Source organism: Vipera berus, assembly GCF_964194415.1.
Source record: "Vipera berus genome assembly, chromosome: 1".
Classification (NCBI taxonomy): domain Eukaryota; kingdom Metazoa; phylum Chordata; class Lepidosauria; order Squamata; family Viperidae; genus Vipera; species Vipera berus.
Window position 1 is genome coordinate 348,246,174 of NC_138202.1, and position 12,488 is coordinate 348,258,661.

General features: G+C 41.7%; 1 protein-coding gene across 1 annotated transcript in view; it reads left to right on the forward strand.

Moving 5' to 3' along the window:
- Positions 1 to 12,488, forward strand: part of GALNT17 (polypeptide N-acetylgalactosaminyltransferase 17) — a gene marked incomplete at its 5' end in the record, with an annotated part of 307,617 nt that overhangs the window by 111,361 nt on the left and 183,768 nt on the right. The window contains one exon of the mRNA XM_081333857.1: positions 2,217 to 2,400. Within this exon, the coding sequence (XP_081189983.1) occupies positions 2,217 to 2,400 (184 nt within the window). The remainder of the gene's footprint in view (positions 1 to 2,216; positions 2,401 to 12,488) is intronic.

The following is a 12,488-nucleotide window of genomic DNA, read 5'->3' on the forward strand; positions in this document are numbered from 1 at the left end:
CTTTGGGCTAGAATCAGAGAGCGGTAGGGGCACAGTGGTTAGAATGCAGCATGGCAGGCTAACTCTGCCCACTGCTAGGAGTTCAATTTTGACTGGCTCAAGGTTGAATCAGCCTTCCATCCTTTTGAGGTTGATAAAATGAGGACCCAGATTATAAGGGGTGATATGCTGATATTGTAAAATGCTCAGAGAGTGCTATGAAGCACTATGGATTGGTATATATGTCTAAGTGCTATTGCTTTTAGAAGAAAAAGAGATAATGCCTCCTAAGGAACTGTGGATGTTTAAGTAGATAGATTTTTTTTTTACAATAGACCATGCTCAGCTCATTTCTTGGATAAATCTTTTCTTCATTTGGTTCCTCCAGGACACTGTATCCTTGACTTCTTTCAGTAGGACCTGTGATACTAAATTATTAAAGTTTAATTCTCTCCATCTGTTAACATTTTATCTCTCCAAGTTGTCTTTTATTTAGAATTCCCCTTGTTTTTCTGTATGAGCATCATTAGCAAATCTTGCCTGACTCCCTGGATGATGGTAGAATGGTTTCCAATCCATATCTAAATGGAGAAGAGAAGCTTTGGAAATGGGGTTTGGCAACATGGAACCCAGGGCTCATCAAATTAAGCTGTTTTGCTTGTCAAGCTCTTTTGTTTCTTGGTCACCATCTATTCAAATAAAGCATCACACAAAAGAACTGCCTAGAGGGGGCTGAATCTCTTGAACCATAAAGGTGGGAAAATAAATATCATGGCTAGGAATAAAAATCATCCATCAGAGAGCTCAGTAGTTCCTGACGATGAAAGAGGTGTGAATCTCTCCTAAAAATAAATGTAAAAATGTCAGGTGCTACAGCTCTCTATAATGCACAGTGAAGCATGCCATAAAATATTACTTTGTCTCTCTTTTCCTGACATGCTTGGGTTAAGGATTTTTTTCCACTCTTCTGGATGGGAGCATTCACTCTTTTAGATTTGCTTTTAAGAGGTGAAAGGAAAATTCATTTTATTTCCAGAAGGTCTGAGACTAGCATTGTGTCTGAATATACGTGTGTCTGTGTGTGCTTTAATGGAGGCCGAAATTGGCCTTTAAATGGGCATTCAGTTTAGCTTATTCATCGTTCAGATTGAGAAAATGGATATTTACTTGGCAGCTACCTACTTTTTTTTTTTTTAGAATAAAAAGTCAATTGGCCCGCTGTTGGCAGGGGAGCAGGATCTGGCAGGCTCATGATTGAGAAGCTAGATGGGAATGGGGAATTTGGCCTGCTAATGATGGAGAGTTTAGGTGGGAATTTGACTTATTTGTGAGTCGGCCTAGATGGAATTTGCCTTACTGTGATTCAAATGGAAGGGTGTAATGGGAAATTCAACTGGCTATGATTCAGAGGCTAAATAAAATTCAGATTACCTGTGACTCAGACCCAAGCTCGAACGGAGGAATTAGGCTTATTAATGATTCATATAATAAATCCTTTCCACTGTGCCATCTTGAGATGTTATGTTAGCCTTAGACTTTCAATGTCCTCTGAATATCACTGTGCAGGAATATAGTTTAATAATGCATAGAAAAAGTCCCTTGTTCAGTTCTTATAATTTCCAAGTAGACTTGTCTTAGAAGCAAAGCTAAGAGACACCTTTCTTTTCCCGAGGTTGTTTGTAGAGGATCTTTTCAGTGGCAATAAACAACACTTGGTAAGATCAGGAGGACTCGAGCTAAGAAATAAAGAGCATACATTAGCTGGTCAGCATCTGAAGGCAGAAAATGAAATAACAGGTGAAAGATCATTAAAGAGAGATCAACCTAGAACTAAGGAGAAATTTCCTGACAGAACAATTAATCAGCAGAACAGCTTATCTCCAGAAGTTGTGGGTGCTCCGTCCCTGGAGGTTTTCAGGAAGAGATTGGACAGGCATTTATCTGGAAAGGCATAGGGTCTCATGCCTGAGCAGGGGTTATAGATTAGAAGACCTCCGAGGTCCCATCCAACTCTATTATTCTATGTTTGATATTCTATTTGTTCATTTAAAAGATGGATAAACTAGTATCCCTTTCCTTCCTTTTTGTATAGACTAGCAATACAGCCATGATACCCTGATGGTGATTTTCTACAGCTGTTAATCTGTTTCAAGGGAAGATGTATATTATAGCTTCCAATGTCTCCTTTCAAGACTGACTCTCTTGTTTGTCTCTTCTTTGCTTTGTTTTTCTACTAGGTCTGTCAAAATCCTTGGGGCTTATTGAAGGCTACGGTGGTCGTGGCAAAGGTGGCTTGCCTGCCACTCTTTCTCCAGAGGAGGAAGAAAAAGCCAAGGGACCCCACGAAAAATATGGCTACAATTCCTATCTCAGTGAGAAAATATCATTGGACCGCACCATACCAGATTATCGTCCAACTAAGTAAGTCAGATTTTCCACCAGAGAGGAGGAGCAGTTCTACTATTTGATATAAATGTAATAAAATAAATAAAAATAAATAAATATTGGGATAAGGTGGGCCAGTGTTTAAGGACAGAGTTGTCTGCCTCCTGATCCAGGTCTCTTAAAAGCAAATTAGTTTCCGTGATAGAGCTACTTCATGTGATCTGAAAAGCCTTGATGACCAGCACATTTTTAGAAGAGAGATACAGGAGAATAGCTGATTGCCCTTACCACTGTTCGATGCCATATATATTTTTTAATCTCATTTTTTCCAGCAACAATGGCTACATGCAAAATCATTGGTTTGAAATGCAATTTTGATTTGGTCTTAGGTTTCTGCTTATACTGAGTGTTTTCCCAATAATAGACTTGGACCCATGCCGAATCTTCTAGTTAGTGCACAAAGATCAATGCACCTTGTGACCATGTTAATATAGTGGTGGTGATGATGATTGTAATATTGATTATGAGCAGGTAAAAGAATATGAAGTAATTCTTCTTCTTCTTCTTCTTCTTCTTCTTCTTCTTCTTCTTCTTCTTCTTCTTCTTCTTCTTCTTCTTCTTCCTCCTCCTCCTCCTCCTCCTCCCTCTGGTTTGGGAAAACATTAATATCAGTCAACCCCTAGTTTAAAATTCCAAAATGTTGGGCTCAGGAACCCCCTGGGGACAATCTGTCCATCTGATGTAGGCATCCAGAGAAGATCTAACAAGAGTCTTCCATCCTTGTGAGATCATAATGTATGCTATGCAACAGACCTTCTGAGCTTCAGCCACTACTTTCCACTTGGAAGACTATCCTCCTAGAAATATGTCCCTACTTAGAAATCAAAAAGAAATTAAAGCCTGCTGGACTGAGTGCACCAATTTATTTATTTTATTTATTTATTTATTTTAATTCCATTTATATCCCGCCCTTCTCTGAAGACTCAGGGCGGCTCACAAGCTTAGCGGCTCACAAGGTCCTTAGCTGACCTTGGTGCCTTCTTGCAGTCTGTGTTTCACTGTTTTTCTTTGTTTTTGCTATGGTATATTTATCTTCTTGTTACTTGCCTAGAGTTTCCTGGTGTGGTGAATGAAGTCTGGATTCCCAGGCATTCCAGAGAGCAAAGAGGCAGCAAATCATAGACAGTTTGGTCTGGAGAAAGAGGGGTTTTTAACCTAAATGTTTGGCTCCTCCCCAGCAATTCCCAGAGTACATCTATAGTTATGCTAATAGTTGCTTTGGTTTGGCAAGATTCTGTCTAAAGGTATGGAACAATGGAGGAAACAGCTCAGAAATAACTCCACATGTCTTTCCTGGGTTTTGGGGGCTGTTAGCCATAAATGTCTGCAAGATCCTTTAGGAGTGGTGGGATTCAAATACCTGAACATCCAGTTCTCTGCATGGATGCAGGCCTGGGTCTCTGAGGCCTAGAATGAACTTCCAGAAGTGACATCCACACACTTTCAGTGGGCCATTCTAGGCCTGGGAGACTTCCTCCAGGCTTCTAAGGCCTAGAACAGACTTCCAGAAGCAGCATGGGTTCAGCTGGTTCTCTGAACTGAACAAAATTTAGCTACCAGTTCTACCAAGCTGGTGCGAACTGGCTGATTCCCACCACTGTCTTTTAGCCAAGTATGTTCTGCTTGGATTCAAATTGGAATCGAATGGTAGGCTAGAAGAAGTTGGAAGCAACTTAGAAAGCCAGAGAATCACTTTATATATAGTCAGACATGCTGGGTTTAGAATGAGCTCTTTTATTGTTTAGTATCATCTGACTCATCTGTGATAGAGCATGCACACTCAGTAACATTATATGCATCATGTAACATTTCATAACATCCGTAATACTTTTAGTGTGATCTTATTAATGTTCATCCTCATATTCAGTAGGTGTGGCATTTACATTATAATGAGGCACAATAACTTTGCAAGTTAGTAGAATTCAAATCTATGTGCAGTCCTTGTCTTTAGAAGGTTTGAACCAGTTCTTATCAGACTCCACATTTCCCATGAAGAACTTGCTTGTTATGTCAAACAACTAGTATCATTAATCAAAGAATTTCCTACTTACTGAAAACATTACTCAAAGAGGCCCGGTCTCCTGCTTTGGGGAGGGGGGCTGACAGCTGGCATAGGAACTGGATATAAGTATTGGAAAGTTGTCAGTAATTGTGCAGAGGTCTCCTTGAGCTAACAAGAAGTTGCACAGACAATGAAGGGTACTGAGAGCAGTAATAGTCACACAGTAACCACAAGAGACACTGAGTTGTGATAAACAGAAAAATATTTTACTTTGTGGTTGAAAAACAAAGCACGGTCAAAAGTAAGCAGTCCAGGTCATATACAATAGTAACAGTCCAAGCAGTAATCCAAATACAAAGTCTTCTTACCGGTCCAGAGGTCAAAAACACAGTTGTTCAGGTTTAACACAGTAGTAAACCAACAATAGCAGTATCAGAGTAACTAACAGTGAAAAACAGCGAGAGCAGAGAGTTCAGAAAAGCTACGTTCCTAGCTCCCTCTTATGGCTATGAGAACACTTACACATCCATCAGCCAATTAACATCTTAAAGACACAACATCATAGTTTATATATTTTCAACCCAACTATGTAGGCTATCACCATAGGCCTAACAAAAGTCTTAGTAAAGTAAGTGAAGAGATTCACATCTGCTTTGTGGCTTCCCAATCTAGTGCATTTTTGGAAAACCCATGTTGGTATCTACAGCAATGGGCACAAAGGCATGAGCACCCCAGAGGTCATTAGTTGCAGATGGAGCATCAGTAGTTTCTCAGTGTGGTTTACGGAAATGCAGAAGCTTTTCTCAAAGTGAAATGGGGCAAATGATCCTTCAGAAAGAGTCTACTGGGTCTCAGAAAAGCAGGTTGAGAGGTCCTTGGAGAGCCCCAGCCTCAACAACATATCCAAGGATGTCAAACAGCTTTATCAATTGAGTTTAGTGTAGCTGATTGATCAAGAGAGGTGCTTTGCTCCAAGCATCTGTATATTTCATCTTAGCATAACAACATAGGCCTTGAATCACAATTTCTTTTCTTCAAACGTGGACAGGAATAACTTTTGTGTAACCTCATATATGTTTTTAAATGACACTGGCAGCCTCTCTTCCCATTCAAGCTGAGTCTTGAGTGGCTTTCATTCTGGTCTTTTTTCCCCCCCCAATGTGTAGATCATCTCCCCAAAGATGAGATTAATGCACAAACACATCTCATTGTTTGGATCAGTGCTGATGTTAACAGCGGATCTCATTCTTCCCATTTCAAGTGTTCATACTATGAGTACCATTGATACTGCTGCTGAAATGGTATCAATTGTGTATAAAGACTGGGGGAATCTGAAGGTTTGCAAGAGATAATACAATGAGAAACATGTGAAACAATGCCTGTCGGAGACTCCAAAGCTGAAAACTATGCGTGATTAGGAATCATGGTATATGAAGAGACTATGGGGAAAGTGAGTCATGGACTGTAGGAGGGAAGGAATACAGTGAGATTTTCTAGGAAAGGGCATAATTGACTAACTTGAAAAAGTAATCATTTCATCATAGGCCCTGCTTATCGCAGGTGCAGATCTGCTTTGGAGGCAGATGTTTGAAGCAAATGGGTCTTTGAAACTTGATTGTTCTAGGTGGGTAGTGTGGCACACAATTGTGTTGGTGTAATTGGCCTGTTGTTGACATGCGGTGATATTTATCTGTCTTAAATTCTCCCTCTACACTTTATTTTATCCCTTTCAGAGATGCATCTCAACTCTGCCCTGTGTGAATGCCTGGTAATGATTCCAACTATGTAGAATTCACAGCCTGCTGGGGTGTGTGTGTGTGTGTCCATTTTTTAAAATCAAACCCTCTTGCCTTGTTCACATGTGCTGCTCAGTCTCTGAGGTTCACAATGTGATGTGTCCAAAATGCGAACCAAAGGATTAAAGCCAGATGGATGTACTGATTTTGCATCAACAGGTCAGTGTAGATCCTTGGTGACTAGAGAGACAGACCTTCTCTGGCATGATGAGTCTCTCCAAAGTGGCCCTTAAGGTCTCCTAACAGTGCAGCCATTGTAGATGCGTTTGGGTTCATCCATCTTGCGCCTGGTTCTTCTCTTCTTCTCTTTCATTCTAACTTAAATATGAGCCAATAGTGAATAAACCTTTATTATCAAAGTACAACATGTATACAATGAGATTGGCTGAACCTCCCTTCATGCCCCCCCCACAACTCACAGTGACAACAAACCCACCATCTTGTTACACCGTGTGAGCTAATTGCACAACACGCCGGCCTCGCAAGTCTATCATACATGGAGTTATTTCCCGTTCAGGAGCCTGACAACCCATGGATAGAAGCTGTTCTTCAGCCTGTTGGTGCAGCTGGCTATACTTCTATATCTCCTACCTGATGGTAGGAGAGTAAAGAGGTACCGACCAGGGTGTTAGTTGTCCCTGAGAATTTTCCTCACTTTTCCAAGGCAGCGGGCCCTGGCGATGTCATCCAGTGGTGTCAGGGGACACAGCTCACAATGTTTTGTGCTGTGCTCACCACCCTCTGTAATATCTTCCTATCCGCGGCTGTCAAGCCAGCATACCAAACCACAATACAGTGTGAGAGGACGCTCTCTATAGTAGACTGGTAAAAGAAGGTCATTAACCATTGTTCTGTCCTGTTCTTCCTCAAGAACATGAGGAAGTGGAGTCTCTGTTGGTCCTTTCTGGCCACCTGGGTTGTACTGACTTTCCAGGTAAGATCTTCACAGAGGTAGACTCCCAGGAATTTAAAGGAGGAGAGTCTCTCCACACAACCCCCCCCAATGTAAAGTGGGGCAGGTTCCTCTCTTTTCCTCTGGAAGTCTAGCAGCATCTCCTTTGTCTTGCCGATGTTTTTTTTATTATTTTTTTTATTTTAATCCCATTTATATCCCGCCCTTCTCCGAAGACTCAGGGCGGCTTACAATTTAAGCACAAACCAATGTGCTTAGCAATAGCCTTCATTCTATGTATATGCCTGCTTGTTAGGGCTTTTGCCCCCCCCCCAGTGGCATTATTACAAAGTCAGCTTATTGCCCCCAACAATCTGGGTCCTCATTTTACCTACCTCGGAAGGATGGAAGGCTGAGTCAACCTTGAGCCTGGTGGGACTTGAACCTGCACTAATTGCAGGCAGCTGGTGTTACTTAAGGAGGCATTAGCCCACTGCTCCACCAAGGTTCAGGTGCAAGTTGTTCTCTAGATACCATAAAGATAGTTTTTTTTTTTACCTCCCCCCTGTACACTGTTTCATCTCCACCTGTAATAAGACCCACTATGGTGGTATCATCTGTGAACTTATCATCAGTGAATACAGGTAGGGGCTAAGCACGCAGCCCTGTGGCGAGCCAGTGCAAAGCTTCAGGGGGGTGGATGAAACAGACCCAACCCTCACTGTTTGTAGCCGGTCCCTCAGAAAGTCTTTAATCCAATCACAGATAGATGGGGGAAAATTAAAGTCAGTTACCTTTTCAATAAGGGCGATCGGCAGAATAGTGTTGAAAGCTGAACTATAGTCAGTGAAAAGCATCCTGACATAGCTTCCAGATTTCTCCAGATGGCTTGCTACAGAATATAGAGCAGTAGCTATGGCATTGTCTGTCAACCTATTCCCTTCATAAGCAAACTGATGTTTGTCGAAGTCCGGTGGGAGGCATGTCCTAAGATGTTGGAGGGCCAGTCTTTCAAAGCATTTCATCACTACAGACGTTAATGCAATAGGTCTGTAGTCATTTAGGCAATCAGTTGCTGTTTTCTTCAGGACTGGGACAATGGTAGCTGCTTTCAAGCATGATGGTACACAGGCCTTTTGCAAGGAGATGTTAAAGATCCTTGTCAGGACCCCTGCTAATTGATTGGCACAATTCTTTACCACTATATCCAGCACCCCATCTGGGCCTGCAGCTTTGCTGGGATTCACAGTCTTCAATACAGCTTTCACTTGATGGTCATATAGGGTGAGTGGCTGAGAATTAGGAGGCTGGCTAGCAGAGGCTATGGGGTCTGGTCTTTTCACCTCGTAGCGAGCGAAGAAGATACTCAGCTCCTCTTCCAACAAGACATCGGTATTAACCGTGTTCCTCAAGTTGCCCTTATGGTTGGTTAGGTGCTGCAATCCCTGCCATACTTGCTTTGGGCTGTTATCTACTAAGTGATTCTCCACCTTATGTTTATGTTGTTGTTTTGCCATCCTAATGCCTCTTCTGAGATTTGCCCTGGCCTCTCTATATGTATCCCTGTCCCCTGCCTTAAAAGCAGAATCCTGGGCTCTAGTGTGTGGCATCAGCCAAAAAAAGCCAACACTATCCTAAGCTGCATTAACCGAGGGATAGAATCAAGATGATATGAAGTTCTAGTACCACTTTACAAAGTCTTAGTAAGACTACACTTGGAATACTGCATCCAGTTCTGGTCACCACAGTTTAAAAAAGATAATGAGATTCTGGAAAGAGTGCAAAGAAGAGCTGCAAGAATGATTAAGGGCCTGGAGGCTAAAACATATGAAGGACAGTTACAGGAATTGTCTAGTCAAAAGAAGGACTAGGGGAGAGATGATAGCAGTCTTTCAATATTTGAGGGGCTCCTACAAAGACAAGGAGGGGTCAAACCATTTTCCAAAGCACCAAAAGGCAAAATGAGAAAAAAATGGATGGAAATTAACCAAGGAGAGAAGGAACTATGGAGAAATTTCCTGACAGTGAGAACAATAAACCAGTGGGACTGCTTGCCTCCAGAAGTTCTGGATACTCCATCATTAGAGGCTTTTAAAAAGACACTGGACAGCCATTTGTCTGAAATGGTATAGAATTCCAAGGTCCCTTCCCACTCTTATTATTCTATGTTCTGTGTTCTAACTTTCCTAGCATTAGTGACCTCTCAAGAAAATTGGGGTTTTACATTATGATTCCCAAATGTGATAAATTGAGCCTGGCCATTTGGGCCTTGAATAATAACACTGGATTGATTGATTGCTTTACAATCCATTCATTTATTGCCTTACCTACAGTATATATTGTAATCTCAAGAAGTATATATCTGTTGTGGCATCTGAATATCTTTCAAGGCCTTCACAACTAAAGTACTAGTTTACAGCCTGTTTTTTCACTGCAGGTTCCTTTAGTGATGATAGCAGATTCCTCCCAGAGCAAAGCCTATCCATCATTTCAGGATCTTCATTATGAGTTCTAGTTGCTGTCTCTGTTGTTATAAATTTGGTGTTCCTTATATTTAATCACAGTCACGCTTTTTGCTGTGTTCCTCAACTTTCATTATTAGAGTTTGCAGATCATTTGTATCCTCAGCTACCAGAGTAGTGTCATCAGCATAACACAGAATATCGATGTTTCTTCTTCCATCATTTTTTTAAAAAAATAACAGAATAACAGAGTTGGAAAGGTCCTTATAGGTCATCTAGTTCAACCCCCTGGCCAAGCAGGAGACCTTACACCATTTCTGACAAATGACAGTCCAGTCTCTTCTTGAAAGCTTCCAGTGATGAAGCTCCCACAACTTCTGAAGGCAAATTGTTCCATTAATTGATTGTTTTCACTGTCAGAAAATTTTACTTTATTTCTAGGTTGAATCTCTCCTTGATCAGTTTCCATCCGTTATTCCTTGTGTGGCCTTCAGGTGCTTTGGAAAATAGGTTGACCTCCTCCTCTCTGTGGCAGCCCCTCAAATATTGCTGTCATGTCTCCCCTGGTCCTTCTCTTCACTAGACTAACCATGCCCAGTTCCTGTAACTATTCTTCATATGTTTTAGCCTCCAGCCCCCTAACCATCTTTGTTGCTATGCTCAACTTCTTCCATCCCAGGCTGCCTCAGTGTATATTCAGCATATAGATTAAATAAATACAAGTAATCCTTGACTTAATGGAACTTGCGCATTAGGGCCATATATTGTGATGGTTGTAAAACCACCTATTTTACAATTTTACTATCTTTTTTGTGGTGACTCTTAAAGAAATGCCAAAATTGTTAAGTGAACCAATGGCTTGTTATGGGTATTGGTTTTGCTGAAAACTAGGAAGTAACTGCTGTTTTTATTTGGCAAAACAGTTTTAAAAAACAGTCACATGATTATGGGATGCTGCAAACAACTGTAAATATGGCCTGGTTGCCAAGCACCCGAGGTTCAGGAATTCAGGAGTGTTGAACTATTTGTGCTCTGATTCTTTGTACCTGATGATACACAGGGGGGACATCAAACCAGGCAAGGTGATGGCTGCAACATCATGGTTTTTTATGATGCATATCAAATCAAAGGGGTGGGGCTGGGATAGGAAAGTTGTGCAGTCATCTTGCCTTTATTTTATTTTTTTGGTTCTCTTTGCAAGTACCACTGGTTTTCACACCATGCTGAACCCAGTTTAACCTAGTATAGCATGATATGGGAACATATTTAAGGATCTTTTCCTTGCTGCATCTTTCCCACCTCTGCATACCATCAACACTGTTTCTGTAGCCTCAGCTTGAATGACACCCTTTATCAAACTCTGTTCATAAAAATAGTCTTTCCAGCTTTGAAGCTTTGTCTCACAACACTGTTCCAGTTGGAGGCATCTGTGGGGGGGAGGGAAGGGAGGAGGGGGATGAATTTAAAAACTCAACCGGGTGATTGCAGTCCCATGATTAAAGCCCCTTTTCCTTTTTTATTTTCATTTTGCATTTTGCACATACAATATTTATTAACATTTTGCACGTACAATATTCATTAAAGGAGATGTGGGATTTTGTGCGGTGGCAACCACCATCTGAGGCTGAGCGCCAAAGAAATGAGGCCTTTGAACTATGGTGCTGGAGAAGACTCCTGCGAGTCCCTTGGACTGCAAGGCGATCAAACCGGTCAGTCCTAGAGGAGATCAACCCTGACTGCTCTTTAGAAGGCCAGATCCTAAAGCTAAAACTTAAATCCTTTGGCCACCTCATGAGAAGAAGGAAGGACTCACTGGAGAAGAGCCTAATGCTGGGAAAGATTGAGGGCAAGAGAAGAAGGGGATGACAGAGAATGAGGTGGCTGGATGGAGTCACTGAAGCAGTAGGTGTGAGCCTAAAGGGACTCCAGAAGATGGTGGAGGACAGGAAGGCCTGAAGGAACGTTGTCCATGGGGTCGTGATGGGTCGGACACGACTTCGCAGCTAACAAGAGCAACCACCACCATCTTGACTGTCTTTGACCCCCTTCTTCTACAAGAACCCCTGGGAGGCAGCAAAAGTCTCTGGTGCACTTCATGGTTTCTTTTCTTTCCAATCTATTTATTTGGCTCTCTTTCGCTGCCCACCTTCAGAATGCCAGCTTTCGCTATTTGGCAAACACTTAACTCTGACTTTCATTGTGGATTTTATGGAAGCCAAAGACAACAGCAATGACAATTAACTCAAGTGCTTTAGCTTCCGATTAAAATGGAGACAAGTCAAAGGAATTTAGCCTAATGGGCTTTCAGATCGCTGAATTAGCAGGAGATCCAGCAGTCTAAAGTATGTATTACTTTCAGTAAAAATCCAAAGAATAGACTAATGGGCTCACGAGGCAATTCACAAACAGGCAGATTCAAACCTCTTGAAAAATGTATTTCTTTATTTGTATCCTGCCTTTATCATTTTTTTAAAAAAAATATCTCAAGGTTATGAACATACCCAACACACCTTCCTCCTCCTATTTTTCCCCACCACGACAACCCTGTGAGGTGGGTTGGGCTGAGAGAGAGAGTGACTGGCCCAAAGTTACCCAGGTGGTTTCCATAGGTAAGGCAGGACTTGAAGTCACCATCTACCAAATCTACCGAGAAGACTGCATCCAATTCTGCATATCGTATTTAGGAAAAACATTGACAGTAAAAAAGAAAGCATCCATTGTGCTAGGGCCTGTAAGAATAAGGATGTGAGAAATGGTTAGAGCTATCGAGTATGTTTAGTCTAGAGCAGAGGTGTCCAACCTTGGCAACCTTTAAGATCTGTGGAAAATCAACTCTTAGGATTCCTCAGCCAGCCATGCTGGCTGGGGAATTCTGAGTTGAAGTCCACAAGACTTAAAGTTGCCAAGGCTGG